A 22,851-nucleotide genomic window follows, 5' to 3' on the forward strand; every position below is an offset into this window, starting at 1 on the left:
TTATGTGGAACATTTTTGGGACCTAATAAATTGAACGATGGATACGGGAAAACGACAGTTCCGGGAACAATGCATCGAGGTTCTACTGTACCAAGACGAGAGATAGGAGGACTCGTAGTGGGAGATATCCCAGTGGAATACTTACCTTAATAACGGAGGAAATACAGGGGAAGATTTTAATTTATAGAAAGAGAAATAGAAGAAGTACTTTGGGTAAAAATAAGACTTGCTTAGATTGTTCAGCTCGTCTAATTCACTTTGAAGGAAAGAACCAATGCTATTTACTTTGTGGGCCCACCATTCAATGTGTATGAAACTAAACACCTGCAGAGTATTGGCAGATTTGGTCATGTACAGTATCTTGCACCAACTGTTACATACCCAGTCATCTTGTTAAAATCAACACTGTACCTATGTAATGTGTCAACAAAAGGCTCTCGAACACAAAGCAGCACTTGTATTGTCTAGCACCACAGAAACCGACAATATTATTTATTGCAGGTTCAGCAGACTTTCAGGATACAGAACATGCTGAACATGCAACGAGTCTTGTTCGTTTCATCAGCCAACACAACAATGTACGATCCTTCACAAGCTCTCCGATTTAATCTATTGAACAAAAGTAACAATATAGAATTTGTAACTATATTTTCTTCAAATATGAGAAATACTTAGCGTATATAAAAACTCACGATGCTGGAATAACAGAACTACAGCAAGCATTCACACTGGAACTACAGCTGGAGCATGACGAGATACCAGTATCAACTACTATCAAAGGGTAGGAAGGGTCCACCTATTCAATACTATTAGTTTGTATAATGTCTTATAAAACTAGGACTAGTTTCGACCCCATATATACTGGGTCATCTTCAGCCACACTCCAATTGTAAGACATAAGCAGCATATATAACCAATAATGATATAATCACTGATATGACAATTTATAGTCTTAATTTAAACTATTGATGAAGTCTGAAATAACATATCTACACTTTAGACTAAATAACACATCAAAAATGTTGTGGCTGATGCAAACTATTTTGTCGTTTCTACAGCAGCTATCGTTTTTTGAGTTGATCTGAGAGTTGGTATCTTTTTCTGTGTAAACAAAGAAGGAAACTTCACGCTTTTCTTATAAGAAGAATCCAGCCTCTGGAGCTGTACTTAACTTTGTTAGCCCTGTAATGGCTGCATTTATAAAGTATGAGGGGCATTCAATATATAACGCAACACATTTTATTTCTCAGCCAATTTCGGTTTTAAACAGTTGGAATGGCGTCAGTGTGTATCAAACAGAGAGCAGTTAGAGTCTTATAAAACTGGGACCAGTTTCAACCCCATATATATTGGGTCATCTTCAGTAGTTAAGTATCCGTACCAAGTGCACATAACTTACGAACAACATAGGGACATTCACCTCCAAATTAAACAATAGATCACTACATTGATAATAAGGAAAACCTATTCAAAATACGAATGTTCCCCTTAAAGCTACATAAGTCTTGACCCATATTACTATGAACAAACATGAATATCAATCAAGTTGCCTGTCTACACAGAAAAGGATACCAACTCCCAGATCAACTAAAAAATAATGGCTGTTGTAGAAACTACAAAATAGTTCGCCGTCAACCACAACATTCTTGATATGTTATCTAGTTTAAAGTGTAGATATGTCCTTCGGACTTCATCAATGTTTTAAATTATATCAGTGTTTACACAGAAAAAGGTACCAACTCCCAGATCAACTCAAACAACGATAGCTGCTGTAGAAACGACAAAATAGTCCGCCATCAACCACAACATTTTTGATGTGTTATTTAGTTTAAAGTGTAGATATGTTATTTCAGACTTCATCAATAGTTTAAATTAAGACTATAAATTGTGTCAAATCAGTGATTATATCATTATTGGTTATATATGCTGCTTATGTCTTACAATTGGAGTGTGGCTGAAGATGACCCAATATATATGGGGTTGAAACTAGTCCAAGTTTTATAAGACAATATACAAACTAATAGTATTGAATAGGTGGACCCTTCCTACCCTTTGATAGTGATCAATTGTCAATACGGACCATAATGAAATTCATAGTATCAACTACTGTAAACACGATAATGGATTTCTAACAGGAGATAATTGATTTCTCGATGCTGTTGACATCTAGTGATAATGGATGACAGCTGAACAGGTTGAACTTTTTTAACCTAACAAAAAGTAAAGGAAAAATACACAAACAAAATCCATTGATAAAAGACTGAAATAAAGAATAGTTTGTGATATACTACAATTAGATTATTTCGCATTCAACATCTGCATGAAATGAGGGGAGGGGGGAGGGGACAAGGGGTGCGGTAGTTATTGATGTTAAACTTATATTGGAATTATTCAGTTATCCTGCCTCACAAAATAATCTTGCCTCTACAAGGAGAACATAATTGGTCAAGGAGAAATGGCTTTTCATAATGTATAAATCACGTCAAACTTTTCACCAAAGATTGAAAACAACCCTTCATACAAATCTAATTTACGAAGGGAGTTCAATATATAATGCAACACTTTTTTTTCTAAAAGCAGGTAGGTTTTACTGAGGATTCAAATACACCTTGTTATTCCCCAATCCTTTTGCTACAATACCCTATTTTTAAACATAATCTCAGTTCAATGCAACAGCCTTACGCCACCGTAAGGTGAGTAACTGTATGCCTGCATGGCACCACTTGACTGGTGGTTGTTGGAACCAATGTTGTGCTGCATCGATAACTTCCCCATTATCCACGTAGTGCTTGCCGCAGAGTGCATCATTCATTGGGCCAAACAGACGGAAGTCAGAAGGCACGAGATCCGGGCTGTAGGGTGGATGAGGAAGAACAGTCCACTGGTGCACAGACTTGTGTGAGGTTTTGCAAAGTCATGGAGAAGGAGAGGTTCATTTGCAATTTTGTGGCTACGAACACGCTGGTCATTTCTTCAATTTCCTTAGAGCAGCAGCACAATACACTTCAGAGTTTATCATTTCACTACAAGAGAGGACATCTAATAGAATAACCCCTTCAGAGTACCAGAAGACCACAGCTATGACTTTACCAGCTGAGGGTACGGTTTTGAACTTTTTCTTCGTGGGAGAGTTGGTGTGGCGACACTCCATGGATTGCTGTTCTGTTTCGAAGTGATGAATCCATGTTTCATCGCCTGTGACAATGTTCGACAAATTGTCATCTTCAGCCTCATAACTAGGGAGCGGATTTTTATGTAATTATATATTTTTTTTGCGTAAGTTTTAACGCAAGTTACGAAGTTCATTATTCCTACTGTGTATCCCGAAGTGTAAAAACTGAATCTTATTTCACATAAAAACACATATTTTCACATTTTTTAAATGTAAATACATATTTTAAGAAAATCTATAATAAGCACATAAATCGGCAATATTTGTTGATCAATAAAATTTAAAATGCTTCTGTGTTATAAAACAATGCTCATATTTTCATTTTACGATTACGGTATTGTTTTTAACAGTGTATTTAAAATAATGTATCTGAATGTTTCGGCTATTTATGAACTTCCCTCAGTAAGTTCTAAAACTTGCTGGTCACTGGCTACGTCGTTACATTTAGACAGCGATTTGATTTGCTGCACAAGATGTTTCCTTGCATGATGTCATTCTAACTCTTTATGAGTCAACCCTCTCGGATTTTGTTTATAGAATATCAGCGAAAGGCAATCACGGAGAGATAAGGTGACGTAATTCCGTTACGACATGGGAAACTCGGACGAATATTGCCCCACCATTAGGTAGTGGAATTTCATCACTCCTAAGAGTAAGGTTAGCTGTTCAGGTCCATATATCATTCCCGTGGTTGTGTGATTTTGTATGGATTTATAAGAAATATTTCCTTCAGTGTACGCTGCTATTCTTTTTATTGAAACAGTGATTCACCGTAAATGCGTGTGTCGTAACCTGCAAAATAATGCCAAAAGCGAAGTCGAGTACAAGGTCGCGTCTTCAACAATATGTAGTGGAATTTAAAAGCATTTTCACTACCGATGGAAAAGCATTATTTTGCCAACAGTGTGGTAAAACAGTACGTGCAGATCAACGTTCTCAAGTAATCCAGCATTTGTCTGGAAATAAGCATACTGCGGCTGCTTCGCGTGTGCGTTCGCGACAATTACTAATAGCTGAACCAGCTACTTCAAATGCAGGCCCATCTAAATATTCCCAGTATTATTTAGATGTGTGCAGAGCATTTGTTTGCGCCGACATTCCGCTTGGTAAAATAAATAATCCGGGACTGAGAAATTTCCTAACAAAGTACATTAATTTTGAGCCTCCAGACGAATCCACATTAAGGAAAAACTATCTCCCAAAATGTTACGAAGAAACTTTACAGAGAATTCGGGCAGTATGTGATGGCGAAAAACTGTGGGTGAGCATTGACGAAACCACTGATTCAAGTGGCAGAAAAGTAGGAAATGTTGTAGTTGGTGTGTTGAAGAATGACAAAACTGCTTGTGAACGTTCTTATTTGCTAGCGTGTAAAGAAATGCTTGCTGCAAACCATATCACTGTAGCTAGGTTATTCAATGAAGCCATGCACTTACTTTGGCCAAAAGGTATAAAATACGACCATGTATTGCTTTTCCTTACTGACAGTGCAGCTTACATGAAAAAGGCAGCCGAAGGCCTTTCTGTGAGCTTTCCGAAAATGATACACGTAACTTGCGTTGTTCATGCTCTACACAGGTTATGTGAAACTGTGCGGGCTCAGTATCCTCAAGTGGATAAATTAGTGTCTAATGGCAAAAAGGTCTTCGTAAAAGCACCCTCAAGAATCGATCTCTTTAAAGAGAAAAACCCGGATCTTGCGCTTCCTCCTCTGCCTATTGTTACGCGGTGGGGTACCTGGCTTAGCGCTGTGGTATACTACGCAGACAATTTCAAAAGTTTTGCATCCGTTGTGAACGTGCTAGATAAAAACGACGTGTTGTCAATTGAGATTCTTGAAGAGATACTAAAAGATAGCTCTTTGAAAAATGATTTGGCGTTTATATCTGCCAATCTAAGCTTCTTGTGTAAAACTATAGATATACTTGAAAAATCCACTAACCTGTTGTCCGAAACAGTGAAGGAAAGTGCGCGCTGTTGAAAATAAATTAGATTCACTCCCGGCTTCGCAGGTACAGGGACTGTTAAAGGTCAAATATCAAAATTTGTTCAGGAAAAACAGAGGATTTCAAACAATGTGCCAAATTTCTAGTGTATTAGAGGGTGCTCATGTTGGCGAAATTGATGGCGTTATTGTTGGCGACATTCCTCTCTTTAACTACGCTCGTCTGACTTCCTGTGATGTTGAGCGATCGTTTTCGCAGTATAAGGCGTTCTTTAGAGATAATCGGCATGCATTTGTGATGGACAATTTGGAGATGACCTTTGTTGTTCACTGCAATTCTGAGACTACTTCTAGCAACTAATATTCCAGCGTGTGATGGGTGAGTACGAACTGGTACTATTTTTCAAAGATGATAGGTTGCTTTTGCCATATTTAAACAAAACATTACCTTTAAAAAAATAACCATTCATAATATCTACTCTGGCATATCAAAAATTAATATACCATACAGCACGTTTCCATACACAGACACCATTTTGCCTTAAGGAGCACGTTTGGTAGCACCATATTCTAATACAAAACATTATACTTATTTATTTCTTGAGCGCGAGTAGTTATGTGATATTTAAAGGAAAATAATTTCAATTTTTTATCACATATTTTAAAGTTTTTCAGCACATAAAAAATAAATATTTTTCACATTTTTAGCACACAAAAATCCGCTCTCTACTCATAACTAGCTAGCAATTCTGCACAGATGTTTCTTCTTAGTTCTTTATGGTCTTCTGTTAGGTGTCGAGGAACAAAGCTTCCAATACTCCAACTGGTGGATAAGTGTGTCAGCACTACCAACAGAGATGTTGAGTTCAACAGCGAGGCGTTTGTGATCCGTCAATCACTTCGAATAAGGGTGTCCGCAGTTCCAACTTTGCAGGCATCACAGCTGTGTGCGGCCAGCCAGCACGTGGGAGATCAGACAGGTTTGCTCCACCTTCGTGTGATGATGAAACATGCCTCGCCAACGACTCACCATGCTTTTGTCTACTGCCAGGTCACCGTAGACATTCTACAAGAGCCTATGAATATCTGTGATGCCCTGGTTTTCCGCCAAAAGAAATTCTAACTGCTCTCTGTTTGATACGCACAGACGCCATTCCAACTGTTTAAAAATGAAATTGGCCGAGAAATAAAATGTGTTGCATTATATATTGAACACCCCTCATACTTTATAAATGCAGCCATTACAGGGCTAACAAGGTTAAGTACAGCTCCAGAGGCCGGATTCTTCTTATAAGAAAAGTGTGAAGTTTCCTTCTTTTAATGAATTTGTCAAGGATTACAAGGCTCCCATCCACAGATGATACAAAATCTTGAAGAATTTAGAACAATGCTGACTGTCTGCAAACATTAATGACAATGAAGTTGCGTCAACATCATTGCAGAGCATTTGGGCCAGTAGGGTTCATGAAAAATGTTTTCTTTAAATAGCAAATGAAATTTAACAGGCAATTTAAACAGATGGTCTAAAATATAATCAAGACAATCAGTTTGAAACTTGTCAATTTCTAAACAGAATGTTTATTGGAGTGGTTAAGTTTAAAATTATCACACAGAGTTCCTCACGTATTAGAACCCCCTCCCCACAACTTTTCGAGATGAAGAAAATGAATAAATTAAAGCTCGCATGTAAGATACCCCCAACATAATTCGTCAGAGAAGAACAATGATTCTGCTTTGTAGCAGGTACATGCTGTACTGTAGCTTCGGTGACATCACATAAATAGGCGAATAGCCTAGTTCTATTCGTACAACCTGCGCAATGCAAACACGAATCAAAGTCATGTGGCATGTCTGTGTTTCGTAGTTTGCCTCCATAGCGTACTGCAGCTCTGACACGCGCATTGCAAGCATGCATCAGTCATATGATATGCCTGTGTTTTGTAGTTAAAAATGTTTGTTTCTGCAGCGTAATGGTTAGCACAATTAGATGCAGTTCTTGGGGGTCCAGGTTTGATTCCCAGTACTGCCAGAGATTTAAGAATGGCAAGAAGGTTGGTATGCGGTAAAATGGTGCATGCAGCTCACCTCCACTGGGTACGTGCCTGAAAAGAGGACACGAGTTTACTTTAGTTAAGAAATATTCACAGATGTTGCTGTTAATATAGCAGGCGAGATCTTAACACTGTGATTGTTTAATATCTCAGGCCAATACAGGTAATTTTTGGAGAAGTAGGTTTAAAATGTGACAAAATAAATCCAATCATATAACTTGTCAATGTAACTAACCAATCATAGGCCTACTATGTGTTAATAAAAACATGGAGATAACGAACGTACAAAATGAAACATTATGATAATAAAACGCATTACCTTTAGATATCCATAAATAAGACAAGTTTTCTTGTTATTTATATTTACTTTTTCATCGTGGCACTATCTGGGCCCTTAGAGATAGCATACCTAACGTAAACAATGCTGTCTCAATTACAGTTGTTTAGGTAAATCCTGATGAGATGAATGTAGGCGAGATCTTAATACTGTGATCATTCAATATCTCAGGTCAATACAGGTAATTTTTGGAGAAGTAGCTTTAAAGTGTGACAAAATCAATCCCATCGTATAACTTATCAATGTACCTAACAAATAACAGGCCTACTATGTGTTAACTTAATAAAAACATGGAGATTATAAACGTTCAAAATAAAACATTATGATAAAATGCATTACCTTTAGATATCCATAAATAAGGCAAGTTTTCTTGTTATTTAAATTTATTTTTTTCATCGTGGAACTTCTGGCACTATCTGGGCCCTTGGAAATAGCATACCTAACCAAAACAATGCTGTCTATCTCAATTACAGCTGTTTAGGTAAATCCTGATGTGATGAATGTAGGAAACAGCATGAAATATACTTAGAAATAAAGTTCTGGCATTCAACAGCTGCCAATCATCCAAGGAATGCTTCCAGTCACTGTGTGTTACAATCAAAAGTACAACTCCTAAAATTTGCTCAGACCGTCCTAAATGATCAACTGGTGTGTTGACACATTTTCTACACCACGGTCTTATTATGAAAGGATAGCTTATGCTATACATTCACCAATTGGTAGAATACAGAGACCATCTTTGGACACCATCAGTGAACAGGTTCTCACTGTTTGGCCTCTAATTGGGAAGTTTCAAAAAGACCAGGATCTTGAATGCTCTCTATGGCAGTGAAGATGACACCATTTTGGATGGTGACAATGCCAGTAGCAGGAAATTTGACGGCACAGACAGCGATAATACAAATGGAAGCAATGATTAGGATTACTGTGTGATAAACCTACTGCTCAACTGGCAAGAGACAGATGACTGGCATCAAGTTCTTTTTCATCGTTCTTTTGTATTAATACGATAAATAAAACTATGTCTAACCCTTACAGATTTCACTATGGGGTTAGGTATGAAGAAAGATGAATCTTCATAGAGAGCTTTTACAACCAGAAGCCCTACCCGATGTCAATCTTATCAGGGAGTTAATAAGATGAAATGAATGACATGATATAAGAATAGAGCAAACTGATTATATTTACAGTATATGTAGGACTAAAAGTCATGTGTTAACTATTTATTATTTTTTAAATTTTGAAATACTACCACCGAAGGTAGCTAGTAAGACTCTGAACACAATCGGAAATTTATTAAAGAATAATGTAGAATACATACTTGTACAATTTATAGTTCTTTTTAGTGTCAGAAGTAGCGTATTCACTGAATGAAATTGGAGGCTATCGCATGTCTCCACCCCCACCTCTAATTTTTGTGGTTATAAAAGTTAACAAAAAAAGGGGTCTAATACATGAGGAAATACAGTAATGAAGTATTATGCAAGCTTGTAAATATGCATATTTGTAAGTATGTGTCAAAATTGCACTTACTGATTTACTCTCTGCTGCTCCTCCTACTATTATTCAAAGCCAAGTTCAAAGATTATCTAGGTAATCTTTCTTCAACCAAGCAAGTTGCGTGCGGCTAGGGGTGCGCAGCTTTGAGATAGTGGATTTGAACCCCACTGCCGGCAGCCCTGAAGATGCTTTTCCGTGGTTTCCCATTTTCACACCAGGCAAATCCTAGGGCTGTACCTTAATTAAGGCCAAGGACGCTTCCTTCCCACTCCTAGCCCTTTCTTATCCTATCATCACGATAAGACCTATCAGTGTCAGTGAGACGTAAAGCAACTTATACAATCTTTCTTCACCCATTTGAATCACGGAGCCTTACTATTCAAAGTGGCTCTCACACATCCTCAACCAGTATGTTCATTCTTAATAGGTATTTCTACAAATCAAATACTCTACTACTTTGTTTTCCAAAGTTACTGCCAATTGTCATTTTTACTACATTATTTTTGCTCACTGTAACAAAAGAGATATTCTGAGTTAACACTATGCCATCTTTGTTTTGGAACACAAACAAGATGAGGATGAGTAATGAGAACAGAATATTTGAGGGATACTTCTATAATTTGTATGTATTTTAAGCAAGTTGTTATCAGGTACGACAAAACAACTATGAATGCTTAGTAATTAAGCAACAGCTAAAAACCACTGTTTCATCATGCATACTATAACCCACGGCACACTTTTACCTGCAGCACTTCATCAGGAGTAGAAATCATGCCACCCCAACGCGTAACTCGTGCCCGTGTCAGCGAATTGGACCACCGCACCACTTCATCTCTCTCCATTTGATCAGCAATTGCTCGCATAGCAGGATTTGAGATTCGCATAGCACGCATGAAGTCCTGTAAAAAAAAAAAAAAAAAAAAAAAAAATCACATCAGGAAGATATCAGGGACAATTAACATACAAGACAATTCCATCAAAAGGGAACTAACTACTCAGTGTTTGAACATCTTAATAGACCAATTCAGCGTTAACTCATCTACAGAGGAATAAAGATCAACTGTATGTCACTTGCGTTTAAATCTACAGAAACGGCAGAGCATCAGGAAATTTGGAAGATGCAGCAATATGTTAAGGTAAAGGATAAGGGATGATGATGGTGGTGGTTATTGTTATAAGAGGAAGTACAACTGGGCACTATCCTCTATTAACACTAATCAGAGGAAAAAATGGAAGGGCCCAACAGTTCAAAAAATGAAGGTATCATTCAAAGAAAGACGAGGGCCATGAAGGGCATGACAATGAAAGACTCCCTAGGCTTAACAACCTAATACTATCGGGGTCGAAAAGAACAAGATTTGACCAAGGGAGGTTGGACAGGATAGATAAAAGAAGCCAGACACACGTAAGTGAAAGAAATGCCAGGACTCAGCTAAGGGGTCCATGGTTGCCAAACCTTCCTCCCAAGTTAAGTGCCCATGGGGACCCTTTTAGTCACCTCTTACGACAGGCAGAGGACAAGAGGATACTGTGAGTGTTATTCTACCTGCCATCCCCACTACCAGGGGGAGAGGAAAAGGGAAGAACTAATACACAATGCATTCAAATCTGTCAATGGTAGAATTAATGTAGATTCATAAGAAAAGAAGACTAACAGATGTTCCAACAGTGATAACAAAAATTTTGACGACTCGCTGATGAAAAGCGCTGAACATATGTTCAACTTAATTTTAATTTTGTGTGGCTATTTCTAGCCAAGTGCAGCCCTTGTAAGGCAGACCCTCCAATGAGGGTGAGCGGCATCTGCCATATAGGTAACTGCATTTTATTGTGGTGGAGGACAGTGTTATGTATGGAGTGTAAGTTGCAGGGATGTTGGGGAGCAGCACGAACACCCAGTCCCCGAGTCCAGGGAATTAATCGTTTAAGGTTAAATATCTGACCCAGCTGGGAATCGAACCCAGGACCCTCTGGCCCAAAGGCCAGCACGCTAACCATTTAGCCATGGAGCCGGACATATGTTCAACTAAGGTAAATACATTCTTTTAGGTAAAACCGATTATTAACAGGAAGCAATGACTAAAAGCATGGTTGAATACAAGTATAATCATTATTCATCAATCCATTATAATAATACACCAGAAGTTAAATAGAGCACAGTATGCACAAAACTGTGGCATTTTACTAAATGTAGGCATGTCATAATAGAATGAATACGGGGCATCCATGGTTTTATACTGCACAACTCATTTTAAAAAACTTAACAGCAAATTAATAACAATTTTTTACTATAGACATACAGTATTCCGGATAGGATGATTATGATGCTTGTTGTTTAAAGGGGCCTAACATCTAGGTCATCAGCCCCTACAATGAGAAGAAATAAAATGACAAATTAAAAGTACAAAACCCTCCACTGACCAGAATTCAAAACATGACGAAGAATGAATGGATGGATATGATTTTAAAACAATCAGTGGAACCGACCCAAGGTGCCTCACATGCACAGAAGCTGGCATAAAACAATAGTATTACTGAACAAGGGACTGCTTCTATAGCACGATACTGAATCGATGATGCTTGTAATAAAAAAAAGTCCAAAATCCAAGTCTTTGGCCCCTCATTATGGTACTTATCGCTACAAAAGTAGAACCATGGTATTTGTAATCAAAAGTAGCGTAGACTCACAGTATTCCACACATTATAGAACTACTCACAGGTAATGAAATTTGCACATGTAATACAGACCTATGGTGTTTCGCACATTGCGGCGCCATTTACAGGCAACGCAAACCTATGGTGTTCATCACATAAGTGTACTAACCACAGGGACTTGCGCTATCCCGTGGTGTTCCTCATATAGTGGGTACTAATCATAGGCAAGCCAGAACCATGGTGTCGCTCATATAGTGGTACTAATCACAGGCACTGTAAAAGCCGGCAACGCACTCTGTTGCTACTAATCACAAACCTATTTGGTACTTAACATAGTTGTACTACGCGTAAGTAAAAGCAATCCATAGTGTTCCCCACGTGGTGGTACTAATCACAAGTAGTGTCATGGTTTCTTCAACCAAGCAAGTTGCCGTGCGGCTAGGGGCATGCAGCTTTGAGATAGTGGGTTTGAACCCCACTGCCGGCAGCCCTAAAGAGGGTTTTCTGTGGTTTCTCATTTTCACACCAGGCAAATGTTTGAGACTGTATTTTAAGTAAGGACATGGCTGCTTCCTTACCACTCCTAGCCCTTTCCTACCCCATCATCGCCATAGGATATATCTGTGTCAGTGCAACAGAGCAAATTGTGAAAAAATATAAAATATTTCCAAAACAATAATATAAGGGGAAATAACATGTTTACATTTTGTAATTAAGTGATTAATAAGTAATTAAATGTTAATGAATTATGTTTTACTGTTTGAAGTGGCTAAGCTATTACCTTTCTGTAAAGATAAATCGTAATGGCATTTTACACATTGTTTTTCTATAATCCGGATCACCTCCGGTCCCATTTTATCCAGAGAATCTAAATTCTACTGTACTATTTTCATATACTTTAATAGATATGGGAACAAGTTACAGGGTGGGCAAGTAGTCACCGTATTCCTATGTGATAACCCCTTTGCTTTGCAACAATTAACGATCGCGTGGGAGGACTACTAAGCACACGGCAAATAGGAAAATGCTGTGCTGAGAGGTTGTCCATTCAGCTGCAGTGTTACCATGGCAGATACAAAGAGTTACTTACTTGATGAGCTAGTGTTTAGGTGCATAAGAATGGCACACAGGTCAGACAATGGCCCATATTATGAGTGTTTTGGGGAAAAGGTGAGAACACCTCCACAGAAAATAACACTACTGGAAAAACTAGCATTACAACCTGGCTCAGTTATAAAGACAGGCTATAGTATCACGCCTGAAATGTGAAGTGATAAGCCCCTCCACTGAACTATTTTTTTTAAAATTGTGTTTAAACTCCACTCGGAGTTATTAACTACATTCTTCATCATTATCCCGATGCTTGAACTGTTCAAAACCCGATAATTTTATCTAACACCCTCAACCACCACAAGGCCCCGCTTTACTTGTTCCAACGTAACAATTTTATTATAAACTTCACTTGAAGTGAGCAACGGTAACGTCTCTTTACTAGCTTTAATATGTTTTAATACTCCATTTGGAATTATCAACTACATTTTCTTTTTTAATCATTATTCTAATGCCCTCAACCTCCACAGGTCGCCACTTTACAAGGTTTAACGTAACAATTTACGTTCTTATAAAATTACCAGTATACAATTTGTTACCAATTTTTAAACAAGGACATTCAAGAAAGTATATAAATTTATGAATATTTGTTTTTTAAGACTTTATTAAGGCTTCATTTTAAGAATATCATATCTATTGTTAACCATTTGCTCACCATTTGAAGTACATTTCCAACATCATCCTCACATTCATATGTAATTTTAATACAATCAGGTACCTGATTAATTACCTTTCAGATTGAGATTAAGGCTGAAGATGCCCTTAATTAAAGGGCAAAACATTTCCCTATAATTTTATTCAAGATTTAATTTCTTAATTAAAATCTCTATTTATGTATTGAATATGTGGAATAAATAAATTTTAATATTTGACTTCATGGTCTGTTGATATTGTACTTTTCAGAATCATCTGTGTGGTGGTGAAGAGTATAACCACTGTGAGAACTTGTTGATATCTGTACTTGTCAGAATCAAAAGTAAATTGCTTCAGGGTGCTTCTCTCATTAGAGTTGTGTTGTGTATAATCGTGTATAACTGGACGTTTTTAAGAAATAGACGTAACGGCAATAAAGTGGTTTTACACAAGGAAGAAAATCTATTACGTGTGATATTTATTTACACCAAAATAAAATCGCATTGAGAACGATATCAGTTATGAGTTACAACCAGTCATGGAAGAGACCTTTATCAAAGTTACCTCACAAATGCTGCAATAAATGTCACGTAAGATATGAAGGTATATTTAGTTTGAGATTCAAGCATCACGGAACTGCATAAGGTAAATATTCTTCTTCTTCCTATTATTATTAATTTTGTATCGATATGGCCACAAGTGGGCCACGTTTACACAAATCTTCCTTCTGTCACGTACACTGATACCGTTCTCTTTAAACTCTCGCCAAAGATTCTTGAGTCTGACTTCTTCTTGCTCGCTCTTCCACTGAGATGTTCCGTGGCTTCGCATATTGCTCTTCAGACGCATCCCTCATTCCCGCAACCTTCTTCCTAAATGATGTCCTTTCTTTTATATCCTCCTCCTTGATACCTGTTTCTGCTAAGTCACTGTGCAGCTGTGTAAGCCATCCCGGTTGTTTTATCCACTTTTCCTGCAGAAGAAGTATCCTATTGGCCAATCTCTCAGGGTTCATTCTTTCGATATGCCATAAAACGTTAGTCTCCTTTTCATAAAGATATATACATTGCGTCTACTGCATTGTATTTGCACGTGTGAAATACAATTTGTCCAAACAATAATAATATGGCAATATACAAACCACTCCGATTGTTTCATATATCATTGAACACAATCCCTTCTTACTACTGAACACTTAACATCAGCATCGATAGACGTAATAAAATCTAACCACGTCTAGAATCCACTCTATCTCACACACAAACATTCATTCCATCCAGTCACACAAAAATCATACAAGCTTTCATTCAGAACATTCATAACAAAGAAATCCCTACTTCTGAAATGAGCAATAATCTCAATGTTTTCACTTCCACAAACCCATAATTAATGTAAGCAAACAGATCACATACTTTTTCTCACATATCACCTCGATATCATTCAGTACGTCATTCAAATCATACACACAACTCTCAGCATTAAATAGAACATTACACACTCGCTTGAACAGACTTTCTTTCATCTCATGCACATTTCCATTTTCACATTCCTTAAACATTCCCAACACACGCACATAATCTGACACAAAAATTTCTCACAAAATCTTCAAACCCGGAATCACCATGCAATTTACCACCCTTCCGGTGAATTTCCTTAAGCACAAAATATGACTTACAATCCGCTTCAAACAACCCTTCACAAACAACGGTCATAGTTAACTCATACTTATCAAACATACGCACTTCAATTACCTCAAGCTCATTTACACCACACTTAGCACACATTCTCTCACTCACTCTATTACCGAAATCATTACCACTTAATGTCTCAACAATTAATCCACCTTCACCACCTTTCATACCGGCTCCTACTTGCACCACTTTCATGCCAACAACACTGCTACTCTCGACTCTCTCACCAGAAGTTTCATTAATATCAAAGTAAACATTTTCACACATAATCGACCTAACCTTCATTTCCTCACATACACTTAAATCAACAAAAACATCCTCACTCTGATGTATACTCCATAAAAACTCTTCACTCACTAAACCACCTTCATCAACTTCACAAAAAAATTCACTTTCAATTTCAGAAACTTCTGTAAGATTATCGATTTCACTTTACAAAGGTGAAAAATGAAAAAATGAAGGTGAAAAATATCTTGTAATAGATTATTGATTGCAACACCGCTATTACCATCGCCACTAGCACAACGTAAGTCATCCAACACATCTTTCTTACTTTCATCACGTCCCCTAGTCAGAAAATCTCTGATGATGATCGATTTCACTCTCCACTTTATCAAATGCTTTAAATGCCTCCCTTAACACGTTACCCTCCTCGTCAATCTTACTGGACAATCTATCAAATTTATAGATTTTACTGGACAATTCAACATTATTATTATCGATTTTACTGGACAGTTCAACATTATTATTATCGATCTTACTGTTTAATTTACTGCTTAAAAAAACTCAAATGACTCTTCAACTCTTTACTCTGATTATCAAGTAGCGATTTAAGCATACTAAGCGTTGAAGCCTTTCCTTGATCCCCTACATTCCGAGTTTGAGATGGGTTACTCGGTTAGTCACCTATTGTTGCCAATTGATCTTTTCTACTATCAGCCATTTCGCTACTCTCACTTAAATTAGATAGGCTTGATGTGGTGGAATTCTTTTGACTTCTCTTATCCTGATTCATAGTACCAACAACTTTAACAACCTCTCTATTTCTTACCTTTATAATACTCGACTCGCTAAAACATTTCTTCATACTTCAACATACATATAAAACACTTCACTGATAGTTTGTAGAATTCCCTTAACACCTCACAAGTGCACCTACACTTATAAGACTAACAGATGTACCAATCATTCAGCCCCATGTTGGGTGCCATTTGTAACTTTTTGATAAATAATAATATATCATAAATAAAAATATATAATATATAAAAACTTAATAAAATAAAATAATAAAATTAATAATTAATCGAAATGTCCGTAATATGGGCGCCAGAGTTCACCAGAAATACTGTTAATAATAATATAAATAATGAACTAATTAATTGAATAAATAAAATTACTCAAAAACTTCATAAAATACTTGAAATAAATTAAATTAATAAAAATAATTAATCGAAATGTCCGTAGTATGGGCGCCGGAGTTCACTAGAATGAATCCCTCAAATTTAGATAGAGCATGATAATTCTTTTATCTCCCAGGGCGTGTACATAATGCTGCGTACTGGTACATCTGCTTCAGGCCTTACCTAACCTTCTGAAAACGACCAAGTAGGTAGGAACTGCACCTAGTTTCATCAATAACGCCACTGATTCTAAAATATCTAACTATATTCTCAATAAAATCTGTGCATGAGCACCTCATCAACACACCAAAATACACTTATAATACACACACAAAATATTACTGGAAGACTCCATATTTACAACAACAACAACAACAAAGAAAACAGTGGGAAAACGAAAGCGAGAACTAAGCCACCATTTGTGATTAGTCCATTGAACAATGTTCATACATGCAGATAAGAACCCTTCACTGTCTCTGTATCAACACGACTTGCCGATTCTCATAATCAGCAATTATTACATCACACAGATACTGTACCTCAAAATACTGTGTTCACTGACTTTAAAACTTGTTGTAAAGATATATACATTTGAGCAACACATGCTTGTCGTTCCTGAACATAAATTATGGTATAGCAACTTCCAGCTTTCAGCAACATGTAATAACAGGCCACCACAAAGTTATACAATACTCAGTGCCTACGCACTCCACAATTGTAGATCAGTCACGTTTCCACAAACATAATAAGACTACGTTCCACAAACCTTTGAAGTCCAGTCCAGTATATTGCAGCAGTGTCACTCCAGTACCGTATATCCAGTTTCACTCCCGTATCGTGTGTCCGCACTACTTCATTCCTGTACCGTGTGTGTGGTTGACTTCCGCTGTGATGTCTAAGTATATAAAGACCTCAGCTCTCACATGATATGTCGAGATTCATCCTGGCCATCGAATCATGAGTATATCCTCTAGTCAAGACCACGCCCTGGATTTGCTCCCAAGACAATAACAAACTCTGGGGTGTTTCACACGAGTCACAGAACTTTCCGAGTACAACAACAAGATCATCTCATCAGACTGGGATATATACATGACTCATACAAAGTTTCCAAGTTCAATATACCAATGTTTTCCCAGCCGTTGTACAAAACAAATTACTCATACCTACATATGGAGACCTTCCAGCTTAATATTAATGATAAAATATACACCTGAAAAACAGATAATAATAATAATAATAATAATAATAATAATAATAATAATAATAATAATAATCGAATACTGACAATAATCTCTCTCACTTCTACATATAGTGCGAGGGTGTGATATGTATTATCACAGGGTCACTCGTCGACTTTCTTGAGCCCAAGATTTTTTGTAAGAATCTTCTTTCTCTTTTTTCCAGGATATTATTATTATTATTATTATTATTATTATTATTATTATTATTATTATTATTATTATTGTCTGTTTCACCCACTTTGGGGTACAATATATCAAACAATGGTTAGCGAGTCATGCTTTCCTGTCCTTCCAGTACTTTTTCATCCTTTCAGATCTTGCCTTCCTCACTTCTTCAGAAATACTGTATAGTAGTTGGGGTTCACCCTGTCCTGAAACCTCTTTATTTTATCTCTGCTCTTTTCTTCACAGATCCATCTACAAGCATCTCTTCTGTAATTTGGAATTCTCGTAGGTCCTTCTCAGTTTCCTTAAACCAGTTCGGCTTGGATTTCTTATTGCAGAAATAGTCGAAGATTCTTTTAGTTATCCTTTACAGGTCCATTCTTTGGATGTGGCCACAGAAGTCAATTCTCCTTTTCCTTATTTTGTCAGCAATCCTTTCTGTTCTCCTATACAGGGCTTCATTGCTGATGTGTAAAAGTTTGTTATTATGGAATATGGGGCCTAGAATTTTTCATAGTATTTTCCTTTACTTGATCTCCAAATTTTCCACTGGACCATTTGTAGTTATAGACAGTGTTTCTGCAGCATAAAGGGCTTCAGTCTTGATTACTGTATTATAATGTATGATCTTGGAATCCCAGGAGAGGGATTTATTATAGGTGTCTTTCGTAAGCTGGAAGGCCGTTTCTATTTTGGTTTGTCGAGATTCCATTGCTTTCTTCTCAAGACCATTCCAACTGATCCATTCACCAAGGTATTTGAAATCCCTGACGATCTCTATTTTTTGATCCCCCACTTGCAAATATTTTGGAGGATTCTTATTAACACGTTGGCAGCCGCTCGGATATCGGCAACCGTCACCGTGGAACCGTAATAATTTTTTTGTTTAAAGGAGTTCATTTCTGTGTTCTTATGCATTTTAGATTATTATTTTAATTATTTCAATATTATTTCTGTGCATACAAGCCGTGACGCATACGCTGCGTCAGCGGCACTACCGACGAGTTTTTCGCCTTCGGTGCCGTTTGACGCAGCACGTGCATCATGAATGGTAATGAAGTGGAACGAGGAAAATAGTGTGTTGTTCGATTGTAGAACTTCTTTATAACAGAAAAATAAGTTTTGAACATTTCACACAAAAATACTGTGCAGTAGAATCATTATTGCTGTGTGAATATTGTATATTTGCATTACTCCATAAGCCGTACAATGTAACTATTCAATGCAGTGTGGTACTTTTCAGTGACATTTCCTCGCAAAAATGACTTCTGCAAATGAGTTAAATTCATTTACAATGTTATTCAGCAAGTTGTCATGTGCAAGCAAGCAAAAATAATCAATAGGTTTCGCGTCACTTGGCAGTGGAACCTTCATTCCCAACCGACCAATAAAGTTTATTTGTTTCATTGAGGATGAATCTGAACTCCAAGAAATGGCCCCTGAAATATTGTCCATGTTATTTGGCGGGACATTCGGAGATGAGATATTACTTAAGCCTTCCTCACCTTCTGTAATGTGAGAATTGGGAGTAGACACTCGACACACACATCCTCACTCAGGTAGCTACTGTCACTTTTCACACTGTCATCACTGTCGTCGCTATCAATGCTGTCACTGTCACTAGCGTTCAGGATAGCTTCCAGACTATCATCGTTAATTGCAAATCGCGTATTAATCCTGCTAAGATGGGGTTTCTTCCGATGAGAAGTTTCTGAAACTTCTCTTGATATCACAAAAATGTATGCCGAATTGTAATGGGTACAGAGATTGTAACTAACAATTGATCTGATGCCCGGATGGCGCATATATGTTTAATAAAGGAAGATACACCTTAACAATGCACAGATAAGAAGTCTGTTTGTTTACATACATGTTGGCGGACAAATGAGCTTTAATATTTGGTGCGGAGTGTGACGCAAGTGTGTCGTCATCGGGACTGAATGAAAGTGGAGTCGTGACGCATATGTCATATTGGCTGCGAACGTGTTAATGTTGGTTATTATTTTGGTCTTTCCAAATATGATTTTGAGACCAATCTTGTCTGCTTGCTTCAGCAGTTCGATGGACTGCTCCTTGGCTTCCTCCCACATCTGAGCTTTTTTTTTTGATAGGGGCTTTACGTCGCACCGACACAGATAGGTCTTATGGCGACGATGGGATAGGAAAGGCCTAGGAGTTGGAAGGAAGCGGCCGTGGCCTTAATTAAGGTACAGCCCCAGCATTTGCCTGGTATGAAAATGGAAAACCACGGCAAAACCATTTTCAGGGCTGCCGATAGTGGGATTCGAACCTACTATCTCCCGGATGCAAGCTCACAGCCGTGCACCTCTACACGCACGGCCAACTCGCCCCCTGTCATCTCAGCTATTAAGGCCATGTCGTCTGCAGAATTGAGCAGGCCAGAACTTCTTTTCAGAGACTTAGGAAACTTTTGACAAGCCATGACCTTTCCATTTCACTACGGACACGACACTCCGGTGCTACGTTTTCAGCATTCTGTTATACAGCGTTGAGGCATGGACACGAGATTGCAAGCATTTGAAATGTGGATGTACCGAAGGATGCTGAAGATACCTTGGACAGCTAAAATGACCAATATAGACGGTTTGCACCGTATGAACAAAGAACCAGAAATTCTCACTACCATCAAGAGAAGGGAACTAGAATACTTTGGTCATATGATGCGGAACTCTAAATACCACCTTCTGCAAGTAATGATCCTCTAGAGGGAAAATTAATGGAAAACGTGGTCCGGGGAGAAGTAGGACATCATGGCTCGGCAACTTGAGCCAGTGGTTTGGGGTGACGAAGCTTACTCTGTTCAGAACAGCTATGAACAAACAACAGATCATGCTACCAACATTCTGCGAGGACATGGCACATGAAGAAGAAGTAGTCTGTGAAAGCTAACGTTTGATCTCAACACCCTTGTTTACCACTCCCAATTGAATTCCACTACTGGTTGCCTTATCCCATTCTCTGACTACCGTCTCCAAGGCACAATCGAACAGTATGGGGGACAGTCCGTCACCCTGTTGGACAGCAGTTGTGATCTCAAAAGGAGCCGACAACTCCTCCATGAATTTGACATTATTATTACTATTATTATTCATGGGTACGGTGAATTCTCGTCCACCCTATACACAGCAAGCCAGTTCTTGGTTCGTTGGGAACACTTAGTATGATAGTCACGCTGGTGATGAAGTGGGGCTACTTTCTTGGATGTGCGTTCTTGCACTCAAAACGGTTCAATATGGAAACATGCCTGGGGTAAAAGCTGGCAAAGACTCAAAATGTCCTAAACATTAAAAGAGAAACTAGGGATAAGGATATAATGCCTTGTCATGAGAGTCTAGCAAGACTGAAAGAATCAATCAATCAATCAATCAATCAATCAATCAATCAATCAATCAATCAATCAATCAATTTGCTACTGATCTGCATTTAAGGCAGTTGCCCAGGTGGCAGATTCCCCATCTGTTGTTTTCCTAGCCTTTTCTTAAATGATTGCAAAGAAATTATAAATTTATTAAACATCTCCCTTGGTAAGTTATTCCAATCCTTAACTCCCTTTCCTATAAATGAATATTTGCCCCTATCTTGAATTCCAGCTTTATCTTCATATAGTGATCTTTCCTAGTTTTAAAGACACTACTAAAACTTACTTGTCTACTGATGTCATTCCACGCCATCTCTCCATAGACAGCTCGGAACATACCACTTAAATCATTAAAATTTCACATAAATTTATTAAAAATAAATTCACCTATTCAATTTATTGTATTTATACATTATTCAATATGGATTAAGAATGAGATTTATTACATGACATAGCACTTAGTCGAGCAGCTCGTCTTTGTCCCAAGTCTTCCCACACTACTCTTTTGTCGGAAATCACCCAGAACAAATCAAGCCTTTTCTTTCGATTTTTTCCAGTTCTTGAATCAAGTAATCTTGGTGAGGGTCCATATGCTGGAATCATACCCTGAGAGACTTATATGCCCTCTCCTTTACATCCTTACTAGAACCCGTAAATACCCTCATAACCATGTGCAGAGATCTGTACCCTTTATTTACAATCATATTTATGTGATTACTCCAATGAAGATCTTGCCTTATATTAAGATCTAAGTACTTACAATGATCGCCAAAAAGGACTCACCCCATTAACGAAGTAATTAAAACTGAGAGGACTTATCCTATTTGTGAAACACACAAGAAGACTTTGGAGCCCCTGACAATCAAGATTAGAGATCTTTCACAGATTATACTAGGCGACAAATACCACAAGGATGGATGGGAATTAAACACGTTCCTTGTGGCAGTGAATTTTGATTACTTAATTTTAAGTCGTATCGATCCACCGATTATGCCTTTAGTTATTTCGGTTCGGGTCACCGGCGACCTTAATATGACTTCGGTTAGTCCCTACTATGAAATCCAAAACAATGCTGATGTACTTATTCCATGCATTATTGTTGAGGAGACATTCCAATGTAATTACTTCTGCGACAGTTTTCTGATTTAACAAGTGCGTGACCCAGAAATGACCCCGGGAGTAAATGTAAGTTTCTCGTTCACTGATCTGTTTTTATGGGAATATGATAGGTGTATGTTAATTTCATATTATGCTTAGTAACAAAATAATATCACAAAGAATAAAGAATATAAATTAAGAACAATATTTACTAGACACGAAAAAAACAATCAGCTATTTACAGTTAAAACAGAACAAAAATGTAACTTCACTTGCCTATACTTTTCAGAAAATTCAAGTAAAATTACTGATTTTTAAAAGAAATATAACACAAGCACTATCACTGTTGCATTTTACACGTTCACTGGCACTTTTTCACGTGAGTTTCATTGAAGCACTCTATACACATTATTGGTGCTCCTGGACATTCTTCACTGTGCAGTGTCGCCGCATTTTTCTGGCTGGTCCTTC

At 37.6% G+C, this 22,851-nt stretch overlaps 1 protein-coding gene across 8 annotated transcripts in view; it reads right to left on the reverse strand.

Moving 5' to 3' along the window:
- elgi (E3 ubiquitin-protein ligase NRDP1 elgi) overlaps nt 1-22,851 on the reverse strand; it is a 252,611-nt gene that overhangs the window by 116,668 nt on the left and 113,092 nt on the right. For 7 of the 8 annotated variants that reach the window (XM_067152603.2, XM_068228889.1, XM_067152601.2 and 4 more), the window contains one exon: nt 9,749-9,904. In XM_067152603.2, the coding sequence (XP_067008704.1) occupies nt 9,749-9,904 (156 nt within the window). Of the gene's footprint in view, nt 1-6,467; nt 7,220-9,748; nt 9,905-22,851 lie in introns of those variants that run through there. The other variant, XM_067152606.2, reaches the window with a different exon arrangement.

Source organism: Anabrus simplex, chromosome 8 (genome assembly GCF_040414725.1).
Source record: "Anabrus simplex isolate iqAnaSimp1 chromosome 8, ASM4041472v1, whole genome shotgun sequence".
Taxonomy (NCBI): domain Eukaryota; kingdom Metazoa; phylum Arthropoda; class Insecta; order Orthoptera; family Tettigoniidae; genus Anabrus; species Anabrus simplex.